We start from the raw sequence: 22,546 nt of genomic DNA on the forward strand, positions 1-22,546 counted from the left end.
AAGAAACCTAGGGACTAGGCTCGTTGGACGATTAAAAAAACAAAACAAAAACATGGGTCATTTCTTTCAAAAGTTATGATTTTTTTTTTTTTTATAAATGCAAAGCAAATGTTCTCTGTGCCAATAGAGCAGGAGTCTCCAACCTTTTTGTGTTACTAATTAGCACAAAAGGGCATGTGGTTTGATATGCATTTCTAAAATAACAACGTATTATATTATTACTATGTTGTTACTTTTTTAATGGCAGGTTAATTAGTGAAAGTAGGGTTACAGAGACCTAGCCAACCACTAAAAAAAATGTTTTACAAGAAGATCACTATAACCTAGCACTGGTGAGCTATTTTAGAATCAGTCCGTGGACACCTCAGCTGTCCTTAGGGGGAACCCTGGTACCCGTAGGCACCATGTTGGAGACCCCTGCGCTAGAGGGAAGTAAAGGTTATACTATTAACTTTAGTAGGTCTATCCTAAGGCAGCACGGCGCTGCAGTGGTTAGCGCGTGTGCGGCACAGTTCTGAGGTCATGAGATCGAACCTCCTGTGTAGAGTTTGCATGTTCTCCCCGTGCTTGCGTGGGTTTCCTCCGGGCACTCCGGTTTCCTCCCACATTCCAAAAACATGCTTGTCAGGCTAATTGGCCGGTCCAAATTGTCCCTAGGTGTGAATGAGGGAGTGGGTTGTCTGTCTCTGTGTGCCCTGCTATTGGTTGGCAACCAGTTCAGGGTGTCCCCTGCCCACTGCCCAAAGATAGCTGGGATGGGCTCCAGCAACCCCGCGACCTTACTGAGGATAAGCGGTGCAGATAACTGTTAAAAAGTAAACCAGTGAACCATTAACTGTTGACATAATCAAAGTCAAACATGAAAATCATTTTTCCCCATTGTTTGTGGATAAATATGTTTTGCTTAGAAAAAAATCTATAATCATTCATGATTATAATATGTAGGGTAAGCTACTAAAGTAGGCTGAATGATAAAGCATGATACTGAAAAACTATGCCAAGCTAATAGTTTTAAGTTGAAATTGTTTTACTGATCCGGCCCGCCTGAGAACAACAAGTCTGGATTTGACTCCAGTGCCAAACTGAGTTTGACATTCCTGCTCTAAATTAATTATTGACAAAGCAGTGAAACCAAAAATACAGTACATATTTGCTCCTGGTCTGACTTTTCATCAAAGGAAAGACCCAATTGTCATTTTGGGGCATGATAATGATTCTATTTTGACACCCAAAATGTGTAATGATGGCAATGAAGTAAAAATCATATGTGGACAACTATACTTGTGTTAAATTTCTACTCACTTTCGTTTAAAGAGTTACCATACTTCACTTCTAGGTTATCTTACCGAGAAAGAAAAATCAATAAAAGATGTCACCTTTGGTAATGACAGCTTTGAAACCACAAGATGGTTTTGTCAGTAACCTGGCTCCATAGTTTAAGATTTTCAAAAAATATGTAGGCATAAGCAATATACTGAAGAGGCCTACTCATTATCTCACCCAGAGCTTCAAGCACATGACAAAATGGTAAGAATGCGCCAAATTTATACCACCAATTTTTCTCTCAGCTTTTTATTTTTATTGTTGCACATGAGAAGGATGGAAATCGAGGTCAAACTTTAACAAATAAGACATTTTCTGTAATGTATGTCTCTCTGCTTACACATTTTGTTGGCCTCTAGCCGGACTTGAGCTTATGTTTACATGCTAACACGACAGAGCTAAAAACCAACAGTTCAGTAGCTTTTATTCTTAAAAACATACTTTGTGTGTTTTGGTTTACAATATTTAAATATAACGAATAATCCAATGTGACTTGTTTTTTGCATTAGTCTGCGCCGACTACTGCGCCATCATCATCATGATCAGTTCCTTCCCATTATGTCGCTATTCACTGCCATGTCTATCAAAAGCAAAAATGCCCCAAAATCCATCCATCCATTATCCGCACCGCTTATCCTCAGTAGGGTCGCGGGATTGCTGGAGCACATGCCAGCTGTCTTCGGTCTTCAGGGCAGTGGGCAAGGGTCACCCTCAACTGGTTGCCAGCCATCGCAGGGCGCACAGAGACAGACAAATCACTCGCCCATCCACAACTAAGGACAATTTGGACCGGCCAATTAAATGCCCCAAAATATTTATCCCATTTACCCAGTTATCATTTTATCTGATGCTTTTTAAGCTAGTCAGTGGAAGACAAAAAAATGTTTTGTTGTTGTTGTTTTCCGTGTTGTTGTTTCATCCAAAGGTCACACATTTTTTATTTTGGGTTGCGACCCAATTTTTTATTTCAATGCATTCCTAAAAAAATAGTTTTTTTTTTTTGTGTTTTTGCATATATATGATGGTTTTTTTTTATGTCTAAGAGGTTTTCAAAATACAAAGATCCGTGTATTGATGCAGAGATCCATGTATTAATGCTTCTTCCATGAAATTCTATGTCAAATCAGTAGCACTAATCTTGACTGAGGTAGATGCTTGCACCTTCCTGATGGAAGCAAACACTAGTGTTTCGTAAAACTTCAGTAATATATATTTTTTACACAATCACTTAGTGTGTTTGAAAAATCCCTAATGTTCTGCTGCACAAGAATTTAACCTGACTACTTCTCCCACATGTTACTGCAGAGATTATATATTTTAGACATGTTTGCATCTTCGGTCTGTTTGCTCAGCGCATCAGCCACCTCCCACCTCCGGCTAATTCTCGCCTTGCTGATGAGTTCCAAGTCACAAATCACTTAAGCCCAACAATATGCAGGAGACGGAGAAAGGCAACCACACCAGCTCAGTCAGCAACATTTGATTTTAAACCAACACTGAGCTATCTTTATCTAATGCCAGTGACACAAATGGAAAACGCAAGGTATATCTTACTCCGACCAAAAAACACAGACAAAGACTGTAAATTTCATTCATCAAAAACTGATATTTTGAATTCCTTATACAGCAGCTCCCTCTGTTTTGTTAGCAGCGCAAGAAAATCTGCCTGCATCACAAGCCTCGCCGCCAAGCTGTTTGCGCAGGAATCGGGGCTCGAAAATTGTATTCCATCGACCATGCTTTCTATCAACACATAATTATCTGGGTTAATCATGTGGAACTGTGGCCAATTCACCTGGGGCTCGGGAACTAATGGCATTGGCATCCGGCCCTTCTTTGGAAGAATGGCACCTGCAGCAGGAATACTGAGACTTGCGAAGCAAATGTGTTCTTGTTTTGTCTGCCTTGATGCCCCGTCCTCTTCAATCTTTCTTGCTGCCAGCATATTTTGTTTGTGTCCTCACACTCAGACAAGTTAATCCACGAGTTTTCAATCCATCTTTCTCCGTCTGCTGTTTTTTCTCACGTTACAGGGATATGACGCCCGACCGCTACCATAACAAAGTTGAAAAATATTCACACCTCTGGTATTAAACAGCTTCACCACCTGTGTCACACCTGGAGTGACAGTCAAGGTGACATCAGGAACGTCAACTCGCAAAAGCAAGTTAGAGACTTCACTTCCGGACAGTGTTCTAAATTCTCGCTGCATAATTCCGAAGGTGATTGAGAGCAGCCAGCCGGGTGTTGATTGCGCATGCTCTCGTCAATGGAATATTTTTTTCAATGCGGACTCAATTCCACAAATTTAGAGGACACTGGGGCTCATAATTAGACATCAATATAAACATATGTTTCCCAATCATAGATGTCAGCCATGTGTGAAATGGGTGTCACACAGTTGGGGGTCTCATTATTTGGCCGCCGGTCACAGAATCTATAAAATGTACCTGCACTTCCTCCGAGGAGCTTAAAAACACAGCGAGAAGTGAAAAATTCTCACACCTTCAGACCGTGGAAGATGAAATGCTCATTCCCTTTTACACGATGATGTGACCGCTGCCATTGTGCTGATGTCAGAAGTAAGTTAAAGAGTTCCTCCGTTCTTTTAACTGTCAAAAAAAGTATTACCTCAATAATAGAAGATTTTTCAACTTTTTATTACAGTATATAGTCTTTATTTTAACATTTATTGATCAAGTAAATGGGAAAACAACTATATTTTGTGGCAAACAGTTAAACTCATGTTTGACAATAGTTTTGACAGACAAAAACACAAAATGTGCTTCTTCTAACTAGAAATATTCGTATTTTACTAAAAAAAAATGCATCCTGAAAAAGAGAAATGTTATTTGTAATTGTAATTTAAGTTTACAGTGAGAATTTGAATTGTGTTTACAGTAATTCATAACAATGGAGTTAATAGGGTTCACGAGATTTTAAATGGCACTCCAGGATATACACGCAAAAGACTTAATAATGATGAATACGAGAAAAATAAAAAGGATATCAGGAAAAATAGGCAAAAATATTTAAAGGGATTGATTGGAGACTGCATCAGAATGTTCAATGGTGCAATGAAGAAGTAGTGCAATGGCATTTAACAGCAACATAGTTCCAAAATAAGTTGAGTAAAAAAATATGAATACCCATTTTTCAATATATAGGCAAGACATATATGTTTCCACAGTCTTGTTTAGGGTGGTGATGGCCTCGGGGAAGCCACGAATTAAAGACACACCACCCTTCATGTATTTAAACACTGCATTTTAAATCTTAAAAGTGAAAAGATAGGTAAAAGATCTTGGTATGTTACTCACATCCAATCGCTTTAAATATAGAATCCCAACATTCTCTGTACTTTACTGAAATGAGGCAAACTATATTGCACCTCTTAATGGCTTCGGGCATTATTGTGACCATGACAACCAGACCACAGTCTCCCTTATTTCAGTCAGGCTGATGTTCAGGCTTTGACTATAAGTGTCTCCTCTCAGAAGACACATTTGTTCACAAAACAGATTTGGAAGCTAATTGAAAAACACTAAAAAAAAAAACACCCCAAAAAACTAATCAAATTTAAAGCTCAGCATTGCACGCTGTGCTACTGCTGACGCACACAAACATAAAGGGGCTTGGCTCGCCGCTGTGGCGTCTGACATGGTTTAACATTCTCACGAGAGTTGCAAAACGCCCCTAAAGGCTTCGTGTAAGCTCCCCTTCTTTTCCAACCTAATAGGAGATAAAGCAAGTGTGAAGCCAAATGAATCAATACTCAACAGCAGCTTTAGCCTGATAATTAATACCAGTGTCAAAAAATAGCTTTGAGATTTGGTGGGGTGGGTTTGATGTGATGGCTCTATAATTCTCCTTTCAATGGCGCTGATTATTTCTGCTAAAGCTTGTTAGCTCCCTTAGACCTGCCATGAGATCCAATGGCATCCTGACATGTCTCGATCCCTCCCAAAATTAGTCCTGACACATTTATGATAATTAAAAAAAAAGAAAGTACCAAATACAGTAGCTTGGCATCAATGGTTCCAGTATTATAATTTCAACAGGCATTGAAGAACAAGTCGTACATTTCAAATCCCCAAAAGGTTGAATTATTTTATCTAAATTTGACTATTTTGCTGGACAGTAAAGAGAAAACTAACTACTGTAAATTTAGGACTATGAAGGGCAACTGATTAGAAGACGTATGTGCTAATTTTAGAAAACTTCAAATTTTTTCCCCCTACAAACCACACAGGATTTTAAGATGAAGGCTTGAACAGCCATAAAAATGAATGAATTTTCTTCAATCTCTTACATTAAAAAAATCAGCGGGGAAATGTCTAGTACAGGAAAGTAACTCATGTAGAGTTGATCGATCTTAATCTTGCTTCTCTCTTGCGTAGATGACACAGTGATAGAGAGGACACTAAGTATTGCTACTAACAGGGTTGGGTAGGGTTACTTTAACTGGATTACTTTCAATTACTTTTGGATTACTCCAATACCAAATATGCTAATAAAAGACAAATGAAACTAAATATAAATAAAATTATGACTCACGCGAGGGGGGGGGGATTTACCGTTCGATTACGTTCACAACAAAAACAAAGACGGAATGGTTTAAGTTGTATTACATTTCCAACAAATGCAAGACGAAGTGGTTTTGGTTATATGTTCGCCATTACATTCCCTAAAAGTGAGATAAAACGAGGTAAAAGTGGTTGTAGTAGCGAGGGGATGCAAATCTCGGCAGGGATGCATTTCTCGGATAACACCGGGCTGTAGAAATCATAACCGCTCAAGACACAGTCCCGTGAAGATCAAGATTTCAAGCTATGGCACCGAAGAAGCCAATATGTTATTATTGTAAACGTTTTTCATTTTTATTTTATTATCTTGTTATGAAATGAAAATAAATGTCAAGAAATAAAAATGGATTAAGACAAGGTCACTACGGTGACGGGGATCCATGTTCACCCCTTGACGTCTCGAGCACAACTGACGTGTGCTCGGCAAATCGCGCTGTACGTACGCGGAGAAAGGCGTTTGACCGTCACACGCGTAACACGCTAATTTCACGTAATAACACCGTGATACAGGCGCAGAACATGCTATGACCGTGCTCCACCCACGATTACCCGCTGAAATTTCGCGTCCTACACACGTGTAACCACACCTTGGCCGCGGCCATAGCACATCGTTCAGCGTCATTTCCGCGTCATTACCTCGTGTGCCGCCCGCGGTTAACACGTGGTCTAAAGTTTTGAGCAGCCCAAAACTTTTTCGCGCGGCCAACCGCGTGTGAATTTCCGACCGCGTGTAAAGCACTGCTGTATCTCGTCTATATGGCGATCTCAAAGCGTCCAACAGTGTCTGCTTCACGGGCAGAAATTTCTGGCCGTGATTCAGCCTCGATACGCCCGTGAAAGGCTCGGTGACCGGGCCCTAATGTTTTGAGCAGCGCAAAACTTTTTCGCGCTGCCAACCGCGTGTGAATTTCCGACCGCGTGTAAAGCACTACTGTATCTCGTCTGTATGGCGATCTCAAAGCGTCCAACAGCGTCCGCTTCACAGGCAGAAATTTCTGGCCGTGATTCAGCCTCGATACAGACGCAAACGGCTGTGTGACCGGGCCCTAAGTCACATCATATTGTAAACTGCAGTGTTTAAAATGTAAAGTAAAAGTAGTGGCTTGTAGTTAATTAATTCATCATCATCTCTGCAAAATGATTTGTATTTGTACCAACTATCACCATATTTTCTTGGCCAGAAGTACCTGCAATGCCACTGGGAAATACCAGAGAGTCATGCAAAATTTAAAATCTATAATTTAACAGTAAACACCTCTCATTTTCACCTTACCAGCCCCACAAGCTCTCATAATATAGCATAAACATTTCCATAACAGTCGTGCAAATACTTATTTTTTCCTGTTGTGCAAAAGAGGAAAGGGCACTCATGGATGAAATAAACTTCCCCTTTAATCTTAATCTTCATCAAAACATTCAATTTTTACCATTATGGAATGATGACATGAAAGTGCAGTGAGATTATTAGGTGACATCAGGAATGTGAGGGCCAAAAGAAGATGAGAGCACACAAATGTAAGAAAAAGGTCTGGCAAGGACAGCCGTGAGCGTTTTGAGTCACAAGCTCAGTCGGAGGTCAGAGTGGAGTTTAGAAGGTCTTAAATGGGCCGAGCAGGCTAATTCTTCTTCTTGGTTGAGCAAAGACTTGAATAATTGTGGCCAATGGGTCAGCCTGCAGGTGGCAGAACACAAAAGGGGAGCAAAAGAGAGGATCTCAGAACCGAACGGCGCTTTGCCTCAAAAGGGTCACGGATGAAATATGGTTTACGCAAGAAAATTTTTCAACCAATGTGTTGGGGCACACTACAGTGCCATAAGACACATTGTCTTGTGTGTCACAGCAAATTGCCAAATTCTAGTAGTAGAGTTGTAGTAGAGTAACTAACACCCAAATACTTTTCATTTTATGTTTGCAAAAAAGCATGCCATTGTTCAGTATCTTTTCATTTTTCAGGTAAGTAATCAAGTAACTTCACTTTTTGAAAGCTGCAAATATTGTGTTGAATTTGAGAGCATAGGTACTTATCCTAACAAGGGGGTCATCATCTGAAGCTAATTTTGGCATCTCAGCGAGGTGCTGAGGGTGCGACCGTCAACACTGCAATTTTAGAAGTGGAAAGTCGCTGGGGGGAGTGCCAGTTAGGAATCTGCGAAAATCAACAGAAGATCGGGTAGGGTCTGCTCGCCCCGAGAGGGACTGGACCAAGCCCATGGCTGACCCCAGAGACTGAGGCAAATACCGAGGCGGTGAGAAGATGTTTTTGTTTTACCCATTTGGGCGAGGGGCTTCATAAAAGGGAAGGCAGTGTAATTTATGTTACTTTTGTTGCTATTGCTTGTGTTCACAATGGTCCCTTGAAGAAAAGACATGTATTGAGGGAGGGGGAGGCAACAGAAGCGAACATACCTGTCAACCTGTTTTTTCAAACGTGTTCATTTATGTAGTTTAACATGTTATATTGTACATGTGTTTCGTTATATCATATATATTGTTAATTACCATTTTGTTGTGAGATCCTGAGTTGCTCGACATGAATGAGGTTTATTGTAAAAAAAAGTTCAAAAATTAAGTAGCTTGGACGTTCGCTGTAGAAGGAAAGAATACGTGCAAATATAATTAAGTAGAATAATAAATTTTCTCATTCAAATTATGAATTCATTTTCTGCATTAAATTATTGTTGGTAATATACCGATTAAAGGAATAACCACAAACCTGTCTTTTTATCATTTTCTCCTTTTATACTTCCTTTTTTACTTAACTTCTTTATACAACATAATAATTCGTAATATAATGCATCAAAGTAAGTGAGACGTTTGAGAGCGGGCTCTCTTTAATGAGTTGAGCCGAAAAAGCCGGTTCTCTAAAAAGAGACAGACTTCCTTTCACTACATCAAACCGCTCGCTTCGTTTGCAACGAAGAAAACGATACTGAGATAGAGGCTTCCGCGGCGAACTCGTTTGACTTGATTGATTTGCCGTTTTCGTGATAGTCGGTGTAGACCGAATTAATAAATTTGCTTTTTTCCGTGCAGATTTTCTTGTACGTCGTACACGTCTTAAAATGCAAAATAAATGTACTTTGTACGGCAAAACCGTACAGGTTGACAGGTATGAGCGAATGTTTGAAGTAGTGAACTTGGAAGTCAGTCAGTGTGAGTTGTGACATACAGTAGCTCTTGTGTGAAGGTTTATACCGCTTGTTATTTTGTTATTGAATTGGAGATGAGATTTAATCAGCAATTGAGTGCATCATTGATCGCATCGAAGGGCAATACAGTTTGTGTTTGTTTGATTGTACATTGAAGCTCAAACTTTTAGGACACATTTATGATGGAAATGTACTCTACTACACTCCAACATGAATAACAAATTGTTGCCACTGGCATGTCATGTTTACTGTTAAAAATAAAACAAGCAATACCCATATACGATGTGTTGAAGTCACAGTTCAGGCTTAGCTAATGCTAACGGAAATTTTATTTCTATGCTCCTTCAAAAAAAGACTAAAAAATAAACAGTCAACCAACTCATGTGTTTTTGTGTACATAGATATAAAAAAAACACTCACTTTGTTGTTGTTTGTCCTTTTTTGAGAATGACATTAATATGGAATTTGTGTTATACTGTAATGGGGAAAATAGTTCAACTGCACCCTCTCGCCATCCCTGTTGTGCCTTATGTTACCCCAAGTTGGCCTGGATAGCAGAAAGAGCAGCATTCAATTACTTTGTCACGAAGCGGAACGGGACTGTCTTGAAACGGGTCAGGCAGCAGGAAGTTGGAACTCATTTGTGTAGACGATCTGTCACTTTAATTGAGAAAAAAAGTTGTCCAACACACAAACGGACCAAAAACAAAACAAAGCAGGCTCAAATGCAGGCAAAACTACAGACTAGGCATTTAACGGGATTAAACAGAACTTGCAGGAATCTCTCAGAATGTTACACCGAAGTGCAACAAAGTCCAACAAGCACAACAAGAATAAACAGGTATCAAACAGGCATGAACAGGTTTTCAACAAGGGTAAACAGTGATCTGTCAAAGGACAGTTCCAAAAGGCGCGTTTAAGTACACATAGGAGTAATCAGGAAAATGCAGGTCAGCCGGTGTCAAGGGGCGGGCCCAGCTGGGCACCATGACAACCGTGCAGGACATGACATACTGTATACAAACTTTTTTTCCTTAAAAATATACAAAAAATCCAAAGTTCTTGTGGAAAACACAACCAGAGTTTCTATTTAAAAAATATATATAATATTTTTATTTTTATGGCATTTGCTCTCGTGTCGCCTAATAACACTTAAAATGACATATCCTGCATTCCAAATTAGCAGACAAAACACTTGTCCGAAAAATCTAACAGTAATAACAGGATACGGTTTGCATTTTTTTTCCAGTTATAGATTTTGAAAATCAATTTTCAAATTGTCACCTACGGTGTCCGAGTTCCGTGCTCTGAAGATTATTGTAGTAACTTAGAAGACTAGGAGAGTCGTGGGTGAAACAACATTGCCCTCTAGCGGCAGATATTTCAAGCAGCTTTGCAGTCAGGAAATACAATGTGACAGTCTCATTTATTATCTTCCCTCTCTGTGACCCTGAACATTCTCACGTCCGGATTTGTGTGCACAAACCAGCACGACAACCCTCTTTTCAGCACTTGTGTCTGATTGTATCGATCAATTATAATAAAGAAGAGTGGGTAGACTCATTCGATTAAAGAAAAGATTTCAACTATAAATTAAGTATTCTAATTAGGTTCACTGATGGAGGTCAGAAGGACCCTTTGGTTTATTGTATATTGTATGAAAGATGGATGATGTTTTCATTTCACTCGGGGAAGTTATTTGCATCTTCGATTTAAAATGCAGTACAGTCTTTAAAAAGATCATACAGCCGAAAAGTTTGTAATATTGATGTCCACCGATCACCGTTTCCAAACATTTACTTTCTACTAAACAAATCTGACAAACCGTTAAAAATATTTGACAAATCACGGTTTATTTATCAATAACATTCCAAATGGGAATTTTCATATATTTGTATATAATTTATGGATCAAATGTTTTTGTATAGAGCACGGTCACGTGACTGTACCTTACAGACAGCCGTACCTGTCAGTATAAAAAGAAGTGCTGTAAGGCCTGCCAAACAACAAATAAAAGACAAAGACATACGCCTCAAGATATTGCAGGAATGAAAACCCCATTGGTCAACTCAGCGAGAAAATACAGGCCTGACCTTTTTAGTGCAAAGAGGGAGGAGAAGAAATGGTGGAAAAGAATGGTTTATTTTGTAAGGGATCGTCGGTCAGTGACTGATCTCCCAAAATTAAAAACATCAGGGCAAATACATCGATGTAACCCCATCACTGAGAATTGTGTAAAACTATAATGGAAAGTAAATGAAAAATATATATATAAAAAAACAAAGAAAAATAAAATATAAAATGAAAATGACAATATTTAAAAAAAAAAAAAAACTAAATAAAATAAGAGTGAATTAAATATTTCATTATCAGATTTTCGACAAAGATAAAGTAATGGTAAATGCTAAATGGTCTGCATTTATATAGTGCTATTCAAGTCAATGAAAACCTCCCAAAGTTGTGCCTTACACTTACCCATTCACACACACACACACCAATAGCGAGTCAGCCATGCAAGGTGCCTACCTGCTTATTGGGGCCACAGGGATTCAGTGTCTTGCCCAAGGACACTTCGACATATAACACAGAGGAGCCGGGGATCGAACCTGCGACCTCTTGATCTCAAGACAAGCGGTCTACCTCCTGAACTAATAAAACAGTCCCATAATACGGATAAAATGTTTTTATTGAGCACGTGATTGCTCGATGTTGGTGGGAACACGTTATATTCATCCATGCCAAATCTTCACCATTGCCAACATGTCACCATCAATTATTTTAGAGAACTATAACGAACGGGTCATCAAAAGGTCCCATTCTTAAAGGTTCATTGTGTAATATTTGACAAATAGACAGCACTGAATCGTCTAATGCGAACAAAAACAAGTGCCAAATGAGCACAGCTTTGCATCAAGATGCCAAAGGAACATGGCGGCAACCACAAGCTATGGATTCCGCCATATAAAAAAAATACAAATATTTTGACTTATGAATATTTGTAAAAAATTAACAGTTATATATATTTTTTGTATTTTTTTCCCCATATTCAAAGCAATATTTTTTCTTACTTAACGAAAGTATTTTGTACCACATACTACACACTGTCCCTTTGAGCTACTCGCTGAAGTTCACAAAACACAAAATTTCAAAGAAATTTGCATATACGTCAATTCGGCAAGCTCTCTCACATACTTGTACATGTTCAAACTGCAAAAAGTAAACCACGTTTGAGCAAGGAATTGCTGTAGTTTTTTAAACTTTGGGTTCTTTGGGCTGGATAAAGCAACACGACGGGCTGCATGTGTGCCTGCAGGCCGTTGTTTGCCCACCCCTGCGTTAGGATCACGTTTCAGGCTTAAGCCTCCAACATCCAAGATGAAAATGCATAATGTCTTTTTGTGTGCTTCTCTGATTTGATCTCCTTTCAGACGTAACCAACAAGAGATTGAAAGTCACAAGTCAGTGTGGAGCTCTTGAGGAAGGGGAACTTTGGACGTGGGAGTCGGCTCTAAAGGCTGAGCCCTCCGTGCGATAATGAGAAAGAGAATCCCGGACAGAAAGCTAAAGAAGGAGGCCACGGGAGCCAGCAGGAAAGACGGTCCGTGCTGGACGCTAAGATGGAAGGAAGCGCAGCCAATCGCTCGTTGACCCCGGGCAAACTCTTCTAGTGCGTCCAACACTTGGGCCCAAATGAGGTACATGAGCACCACGGCGAATAGGCAGGTACCTGCCAAGCAGATCAAAATGTCAGTGCATGTATAGCGATAACTACTGAAAATTCCGGACTGCAGAACGTAAAACTCAATTTTGTCTTCGTACAAGCAGTTGTTGGCCTGGAGAAGGATGGGCACCACCAGGCTGTACTTGCCCAAGACATACTGCAGGAAATGGTGCCCCCATGACCCTAGTGGTTAAAGGATCAGCCCAACCACCCATAGCGGTAAATACTTCATGCTTCAGTAGTGCAGTGGTTAGCACATTCACTTAATAAACATTTGGAAACATTTCTTGGCCTGGAGAGGGATGATCGCTACCAGACTGTACTTGTCCAAGACACACCACAGGAAGAAGTGCCCCTCCAACCCTAGTGGTTAAGGGATCTAATCTCCCACCCACCACACAAGCCTCGCCATATTTTAAGCTGCAGGTTTAAACAGCTCTAAGAAAAACTCATTCATGTTGATTTCTTATCATTTAAACCCCAGAAACCACCTGGTGCCGACTGCGTAGGGAATTTGTCGTGCCCCCGCACACCTGAAGCGGTTTTCAGCTGCATTGTCTTTCAGTTCTGCTCTGATTGTTCACATCAATTGTTTTCGGATAATGTGACCATTTAAGATGGCGATTACAAATACGAGCACACATTTACTATTCACTATATGGGAGCCCTATATTTCAAGAGGACTGTGCCAGGGCAACCATCCTGTGGAAAATATGCCAGATTGTAACACAGATGTGGAAGTGGTCTTGGTGGTTGCCCCGGTACCAGATCAAATCGCATTCGCTTCTTATCGTTTCACAAGGATTAAAAGAAACGTCAGCGATCTACCATTGACTTCAATGATACAGAAAAAGAAGTGCTGCTCTTTAATTTGGATGCATAAATTGAGGACTTGAATGGTGGAGAAAAAAGTAAAAATATCGTGATGTTGTGAATAGTCAAAAAAGTATTGTCAAACCTTCTGTTTCTATCCTGTCATAAATGAATAATGTTGGCAAAAACGTGGACTAATTTCTCTCAAAGGCGTCATAAATGTTTCCAAACAACACTGCAGTGTTTTGGATTTGGAGCGCGTGCTTTGTTTAAAAGAGCAGCTCGCCATTTTCTCCGGCGCTGGCAAGACAAAATTACAAAAAAAGTAAGACGCATGGTTTTAAAAGCCGCAACGTTTAAAATGTAGCGAAGAAAACAAGCGGCTTGTAAAACAAAATTGACGGTCGTCATAATTATATACGTTTCCAGTTACATGCATTAGACTATTTGAATCATCAGATTATTCATTTATTTGTAGATATTAGAATTTATGATTATCTATGTATTTGAGTGAAGGATTTAATTCTGGTTGTGTTGATCTGATGTGTTGTCCAGTCATTGTGCTTTCTTTGCACTTTTTATGTGACTTGATTTGACCCTGAACCTTGCAAGAACACTCTCAAATTCCAATTAGTCAGCTTACCTTGCCCACGGTTGAAAATAAGGTCAATTCGGTCTTTTTATTCAAATTAAATATGTTAACGGAAGTGCTCTGCTTGTACCAACACAAAAATAGACATTTCATCCAGAGAAGTAGAATTCAAGTGTGTCGAGTGTTTTTACTTTAAAACTCACAATTGGAATGAATACTTACCTCCACAAAGCAAAAATGCCGCACCCACTTTGTAAAGCTTGAAGTTGGAGAGGGCGGCAGTACAGATAACCGACAACCCACCAGTGAGCACGGTGCTCACACCAGTGATGAGGAAGATACTCCAAAAAGTCCTGAAAACTAAGAAAAAAGACATTAAAGGGACTCTGTGTCATATTTCACTACTAGATGTCCCTGCATTGTGACTTAAGTTGTGTTTACTTTTAGTGAACTCTTATTGTGGAAAGTCTTATTGTATCGTGTAGTGCAGAAGTCATCAACGTGGGCCCGCCGGCAGCAGGCAACCCCCTAAAACCATCTAAATAGCCCGCAGACTAGTTGCAAAAATACATAATGGGTTTGTGATTTTCTCATTTGATTTTTAACTGGCATTATGTTTAGGGGTTGACCGATGTTAGGACCATGTCAGAGTGTGCAATCTTATTATGTGTCCGGAAGATAAGCAGGACATCCAGGGTCAGCCTCCTGGCATATTTATTCCTCAATAATACGCATGCATGTGAATCAAATTACAAATACATTTAGTTAAAATGAGGATTAAATTGCAGGATTACAATTATACTTCAAATGGTATTTACATATACATAATGCACCCATAGACAAATTGTGTCCATCATAATTTCAATCAGTGACACGACAGAGACAGGGAGAGATGAAGTTTACGTCCTAGACGTGCGAGCATTGTAGTAACGTTGGTATTTGTTGCGCCGATTGTACAAATTGCACGTTTGTCACCCTGTGTTGCAGTTCCTCAAATTCTTGTTAAATGTCACTTGCCTTTTTGTCTGTATTCACGTTCTCACACAAGCCTTTATTTTACGGGAAATGTGGAGTCATGCACATTAGGCAGCCGGTCTGGCGTGGAAAGACAGGAAGCCAGAGACCGATGAGACCGATTCCAATTGCCCGAGTTGATATCGGACAGATGGGGTCGATACCCGACAGGAAGGGACAGACAGGATAGATAACGAGTCAGGATATCGATAATTAACAGGGGAAACTAGACGGGAACGAAAACTGGAGAAAACAGTAAACAGGACAAAAATAGACGGAAACAAAACTGAAAACCGAAATTAAGCAGAACCAAAATAAACGGGAACAATACCGGACAGGAAAATCCAACAGGAAAACAGGACCAAGTCAGAACCCGCGTCTTGCGGGGCAGAGGTTCGTTGACGGGCTGACAAAAGAAGCCAGAGAGCGCTGAGCTTAATATAGACAGAAAGCCAATCTCTCAACGAGACGCAGCTGGTGCCACACGGGCGGGCCCAATTGGGCGCTATGGAAACCATGACAAAGAGTTTTGGCATCCCCACTTCGAACCCGTAAAACTTGAACTTGGAGATAAGAAACCCAGAGTTTGTTTTAAATTTAGAAAGTTGGTGTGTTTAAAACTATATTGGGGTATTAATGTGCTCCTAATGTGGACTAAAACAGGGCATATCGCGTCTGCTATGTGAAAGTTTTAATTCTGCTCAATAAACTATACTACGTGATTTGAATACAGGCAATTTTTATAGGACTACAAGCATCTACATGGTCTCAGTTCGCTCAAAGTATTTTTCAATGTCACATTTTTTTTTATTCATCTTAAACATCCATCTATCCATCCATTATCTGCACCGCTTATCCTCAGAAGGGTTGCGGGGGTGCTGGAGCCCATACCAGCCATCTCCGGGCAGTGAGCAGGGGAAACCCTGAACTAGTTGCCGGCCAGAGACAGACAACTCACCTACTCATTCACACTTTTGGATTGTGGAAGGAAACCGGAGTTATTAGGTCAAGTCAAGTCATGTTTATTTATATATCCCTTAATCACAAGGAGTCTCGGAGGGCTGTAAAGACAATACACAGACATTATCAACATAACACATTGTTAATAACAGAGTTTGAAAAAAAAAATCATTGGGAAAAAGTATTAGCCGGAAAAGATGGTAAAACAAATTAAGATCTAAAAAACAACTATAGATATATCTTTTATTAAATAAATTTAAAAAATCGAATGAAAAATATATATTCAAGTATAAATTTAAAATAATACATAAATATAAAATAAAAATATATATTATTATAAATAAAGAAATGTGTATTTATAGATTATACAAATATTTATTTATATTAAACATTTTAATGCAAAATGTGTGAATTTAAAATCAATATTTAAATTTATACACAAAGAAAATGTGAATATATATTTTTCAGAATATTTATCCAAAACATATATAATATATATTCTTTTTGAATAATTACAATCAATGCTGTTGTTGTTTTTTAATGGATTCTGTTTTTTTATGTTTTTCTACCATTACGAGTTAAGAAATAATACACAATGTCCCTTAAAGCTGAGCGTGAGTTAATATGCAGAGCACAACAGAAAGATGAGTTGTCCTACCGATAACACTGTAGTGCTCGTAAGGTTCAGCAGAAGAATCCGGCGACTGCGCCCAAAATTGATCCTTTCCTGGAAATGGGAAGAGGAATGCCGCCCGGCATACTTTTTCATGTTGCGCTTTAAGACAAAAGTGGAAAAACGACGTGACCCATGTGAAAAGGAAAGTCAAATATGTACTGGGTGGGTGAACGAAGATCTTACATAGCCATAAATCCCAAAGAGAGTATTTTGTCGATGAAACTGGGAAAGCGCATCGCCAGAACAGGCCCTCATGGAAGAGCACGCTGTCCACTGCCTTGAGTCACAAATAAACAAGTTTGTTATAAAAGATATAAAAGTATTTCTCCCAGGGACTCGCGCAGAAAAACGAAAGTAAACAAGCGGCGCTAGGCGAAAACCGGAAAACTATGAACGACTGAAGCCCATTGAAATGAATCTGGGAATGAAATTTCTCGATAACAATGATGAAACATTGGCAATAATATGTTATGTATAATTTATGTCACTCATATATCAGGCAAATTTTTACAGCTGATTGGCAATAGGATCACCAATAGGCACAAAAAACAAATGTACAGTGGAACCTCGGTTCTCGACCATAATCCGTTCCATTTCTTTGTACGAAAACCGATTTGTACGATCAGCGAAGCCGTTTTTTCCCATTAAAAGTAATGTAAAATTGTTTTAATCCGTTTCAACACCCTGAATGTTTATCTTGAATATTTAACGTAAAGCTAACCCAGGCTAATCGTACGTTCGCGTTAGCGTAATCTTCCGTACGAAAGATTACGCTAACATGAACGTGTAAAAATAAAAAAAATCAGGTCGTTTACACGTCATTTAGCACCCGGGTCTCCACAACAAGTGGTGAGCGGTTAAAGGATAAAGAAAAGAATTATGAATAGGATTTCTTACCGGTCGGCAGAAGCCATGCTGTACTCCTGAAAGAAGGGAAACTCGCACACCTTCTTCATATTTTGCTACTATTTCTTTCTTAAATGCAATAGTTGTACATACTACTCCTCTTTTTTCACCTGTAGCAACTTTGCTGCTTGCACCAACCTTCTTCCGAGGCATAATTAGGGGTTAAAACACTCCCTTCACCGCTTTTGAAAAACGAAAACAGAAAAGGAGTGCGCGTTGCCGTGACAACAGTTCTTCACGAGGGGTGGGGGCAATCTACACTCGTACGCCGCTCAGCGTCGCCCCTAGCGTACTGGCGTTCGAACTCCGATTTTTTGAACGAAAAGCAAAGCAAGAGTTTCTCGAAATTTTTGGTCGAGAACCGATTTGTTCGAATTGAGAGGCGTTTGAAAACCGAGGTTCCACTGTATATGCATTGTTACATGAGTGCAAAAAGAGTCGATTGACAGATATATTATAATCTAATTATTGTGAAGTACTTCTACCTTGTGCTTTGTACGTTGCATTCTCAGTGCACCGCAGATTGAAAAACATTCCACGAGCCATTACCCCTGATTGGATAATGCTGTGGGCAAGGGCTCAGAAGAACGGATATATGTGGGGCCTGGCGGCTCTTTGAGCTGTTCTGTCCACCGAACTGCATTCGGGTTTTTTCCGTAACTGTACCCCACCTAAAATGAACTGCACTTGTCCAGCTACAATCTGTTATCCCCAGTGGACTCTTATTGAGAGCGGTGGCTGAGAGAACAAACTTGTGTCACGTGTGGAAGCTCTTTTTCCTGTGCTTTCTGCCTAAAATTGAAGAGCACCCGTGAAGATGCAATCCATTATCTCCAGTTGAAAATTGCTTAGAGCAGTGGCCGAGAGAGCAAATTTGTGTGATGCTCACGGCTCTTTTTGTCAATTTGTTCCTCCTAAAATAAATAGCATCCGTACAGCCGCAACCCATTTTCCCTTGGAGTAGTGTTGAGAGCAGTGGCCAAGAGAGCGAATTTATGTCTGTGTGGCAGCTTTTTTCCCATTTTCTCACCAGTGCCGCCGCAATCCATTATCTCCAGTTGACTATTGCCGCTAGCGGAGCCAGCAGAGCGTATGAGTGGGTGGTTGACTTCACATATTTTTACATATCACTAGAGCAGGGGTCGGCCACCTATGACACGCGTGCCAACAGCGGCACGCGAGGGGTCAACCAGTGGCACGCGAGCACACGGCAAAATAATAATGATTATATTTAAAAAATGCGTATTTTTACCTGAAATGTAGATATTTTCAGTTGCGCGCCGTGTTTACGGGAGTGCCACTCCTCTTCTTCGTGTGTGAGTGCATGTCTGCGCCGCGCCTCGCCGAAGAGGAGTGATCCATGTTTTAACCAGCCAACGAAACACACGCACGCGATTAATGAACGAATCATGGCGGCTCCTCCAGCGAAAACATCTAGTTCTTTCCAGCCGGCGTGGACAGACGAACGAGGCTTAGTGCAAAAAATGACCGTGCTGTTTTGTGCATTATGCCTCGAGAGCGTTGTACCTCGCCCAGCAAGTGTTAAACGTCATTACGAGCCAAAACATGAACGTGCTGTGTCCAGGTATAGCAAACAAACACAGACCCTGAAAACATTTGTTATTGCGAAAAGCACAAGTTATCACATTTCTAACAGCATAGCAAAGCACAGAAAACATCTACTGATGGCAAATATTATGCGAATATTGTGCGTGTACGCGTGTATGCGCGCGCATGCCTTCTGCTTTGCTGCTTTTATTTCAAATTTTGATATTTTCTGCAACAAGATTACATTGATGAATGGTATGGTAGCTGTTCATAGCACTTGTTTTTTGATTGTAGTTCATTGTTAATGAATGATTCTGGTTAATTCTTGTGGCAAAAAGTTGAAGTCATGGACGGCTACAGGCATTTCTACTTGTTATTCACATTCATTTTTTAGTTGATTGATGAACAAGAATAGTGGAGGATAAATTGCTCAGTTATACCAGTGTTTTTCAACCAGTGTGCCGGGGCACACTAGTGTGCCGTGAGACCTTGTCTAGTGTGCTGCTGAAATTTGCCCAATTTTATCTTTCCAAAAAAAACAGGCCATTATTCAGTATTTTTGCAATCTTCAGACGAGGAACTGTAATAGTCATCCATATCATTAGGTGGCAGTAGATTTTTATATACTTTTTATGTATTAATTATATGCTCTTGAGGTAGCACAGTACATTTAATAAAATAATTTCTTTAACAAAGCGGTTTAAGATTGAACTGTAAAAATTAAAACATAAAGCACTTCATTCTTTTTTTATTTTAAGTATTATTTTCTTCCTTTCATATACTAATTATCTGCTCATACGGTAGTAGAGTGAAATATTTGACATAACTTCATTTTCAAAGATTTTCGACGGACGGTGTGCCTCGGAACTTTTTTATAAATAAAAGTGTAGTTATTTAGTAGTGGGGTTCAAAAAGGGTTGAAAAACACTGAGTTATACGATTAAAATGTATATCCATGTTGTATATTTGGACGGGTGTAAAATGACAGCTCAGTTGGATATAAAAAAAAATGTTGTGCGAGTCATTAATCTTGGTGTGGCACACTGATTTACAAGGAACTTTGAAAGTGGCACTCCTCACCAGAAAGGTTGCTGACCCCTGCACTAGAGGTTCTGGTCCTTATTTATCACAATAAACAAGAGATTTTAGCAATTGTTTACTATTCAAATAAATGAGTAATCATTTACATGACTTTGGGATTCCAAATTCTAAAAAATTCAGTTCCTTATTCAAACCACAGAACCCCTTTCTTTTAAAATGGGAAGGTTCACATTTTAACTAATGAACAGAAACCTAAACATGAGTAAAACAGCTCCACTTCCACTAAATGTATTTCTTTATTTTACTTAAAACTACTTGTTCAATCTGAATCTGTAGAAAACATGCCATTCAATCTATACTTTAAGATCAGAGATGTGGTCATAATTCAAAGTTTAAGTGTTAAATACCCACAGTTGTTTTAAGGTACCTCAGTTTCTCGCGTTCCCCTTCGAGAATTGCAGAGTTGAGCCAAACCCAGCAGCCAGTAGCCAGTCGTGAAGGAGAACAAGGTGACGAGAACCCCAAGTGCTCCAGAGAACAAAGCAAAAAAGAGAAGCACGCTTAGGCTCTCATTTGGATTCAGGTGGCAACGCTCAGACATGTTGTCAGCTCCACATGACCACCACAGCGTTGGAGTGTGGCAAAAAAGAACTCCCCGTCAGTTGGAAGGATGGAAATAAACACTTGCATCATGTGTCAGGAAGGAGTGGAGAACATACCACAACTAAATATAATTTTCACTCACAGTGTCCGCTCTGCTAAAATATTCTGGGGGCGCAAGTACAAGATTTTAGTATTGTTGTAAATCAGGGCTAGGCAAACTACCGCACGTGAGCCAGATTACGGTCCGCGAGACAAAAACTGAAAAGCACAGCAGAAAACTATTCAGGAGTTAACAGGGGGGGAGGATTTGGGCAGGCATTTTACCTGCCAAAATCAGACTCCCCTGCTAAACTAGATTCTGTTTGAGATACAGACTTGTAACTTCTAGAGTAACCTTCTGTGGCATAAATAAGTCTGCACAGTGAATTTGGGGTTATTTGGAGTTTTTATTCAGGAGTTAGCAGGGGGGGAGGATTTGGGTAGGCATTTTACCTGCTAAAATCCGACTCCCCTACTAAAATAGACTCTGTTTCATCTCAGCTCATTAGCTGCACCGCTTAACCTAGGGTTAATCATCGGGCAGTGGGCAGGGGACACCCTGAACTGGTTGCCAGCCAATCGCAGGGCACATAGGGACAGACAACTCGCTCACTCATTCACACCTAGGGACAATTTGGACCAGCCAATCCACCTGAAATGCATGTCTTTGGAATGTGGGAGAAAACCGGAGTGCCCGGAGGAAACCCATGCGAGCACGGGGAGACCATCCAAACTCCGTAGTAAGTCCGGTAGCTGGATTTGAACCCACACAGGAGGTTCCCAAGACCTTAGAACTGTACCGCACATGTGCTAACCACTGCCCCACCGTGCTGCCCTAGACTCTGTTTGAGATACAGAATTGTAACTTGTAGAGTAACCTTATATGGCATAAATAAGTCAGCACAGTGAATTTGAAAACTTTCGGACGTTTCTCATAATAGTACTATTATAATTATTAATAGTAGTAATAAAGACGAACTAGATTTGTCGAACACCAATTCAGTAACACCCCACAAAGTAGAGGTATTCCTCTGTATTTGGATCCCAAAACCAAAAAACAGAATAGGTTTAAAGCGTGTCTTACTTTGCAAACAGTATAGGCAGGGAACCCCGATTTTAAATGAAAAAAAAAAAATTCTTTACACCACGGGATCCAATGCAACCAGGGTTTCATTCACAATAAAAATACATTACATAAGGCTATTATAGTACATCAAATAAAGGCTATTTGTGTACAATTAGTTGTGATCGCAGAAATCATAGCGTACATCGACTTTGGTGACTTTTTCATCCGCGTTAACAAACGCATTTTGTAGAATACGATCGCACTTTATTGTTTCAATAAATGCGTTATATTGACTGCGATCGCCCAATTGTTTTATTTAGCTCACTTTATTGTTTCAATAAGCGTATTATGTAGAATACGATCGCTTTTGTCGGAAGCGCAGCAGAATGCGCATTCACGCGAGGGGGGGAGGATTTTGCAAACATGGTCGTTGGGATTCCACTGTGTAAAAGCAATACAAATTTCTCGACCTATCTTTCATTAAAAACATTGGTATGATGGTGTATGT

At 39.9% G+C, this 22,546-nt stretch overlaps 1 protein-coding gene across 1 annotated transcript; it reads right to left on the reverse strand.

Moving 5' to 3' along the window:
- Positions 1-12,511: 12,511 nt before the first annotated feature.
- On the reverse strand, positions 12,512-20,933 carry LOC148370203 (transmembrane protein 182-like). The gene is made up of 5 exons (XM_088329837.1): positions 20,758-20,933; positions 17,019-17,112; positions 16,818-16,934; positions 14,408-14,545; positions 12,512-12,786 (listed from the first exon to the last, which is right to left on the reverse strand). The coding sequence occupies exons 1-5, from the start codon at positions 20,929-20,931 to the stop codon at positions 12,512-12,514; spliced, it is 798 nt and encodes a 265-aa protein (XP_088185963.1). The 5' UTR covers positions 20,932-20,933.
- Positions 20,934-22,546: the final 1,613 nt, after the last annotated feature.

Source organism: Urocampus carinirostris, chromosome 3, assembly GCF_059441175.1.
Source record: "Urocampus carinirostris isolate Australia breed hairy pipefish chromosome 3, RoL_Ucar_1.0, whole genome shotgun sequence".
Lineage (NCBI taxonomy): Eukaryota > Metazoa > Chordata > Actinopteri > Syngnathiformes > Syngnathidae > Urocampus > Urocampus carinirostris.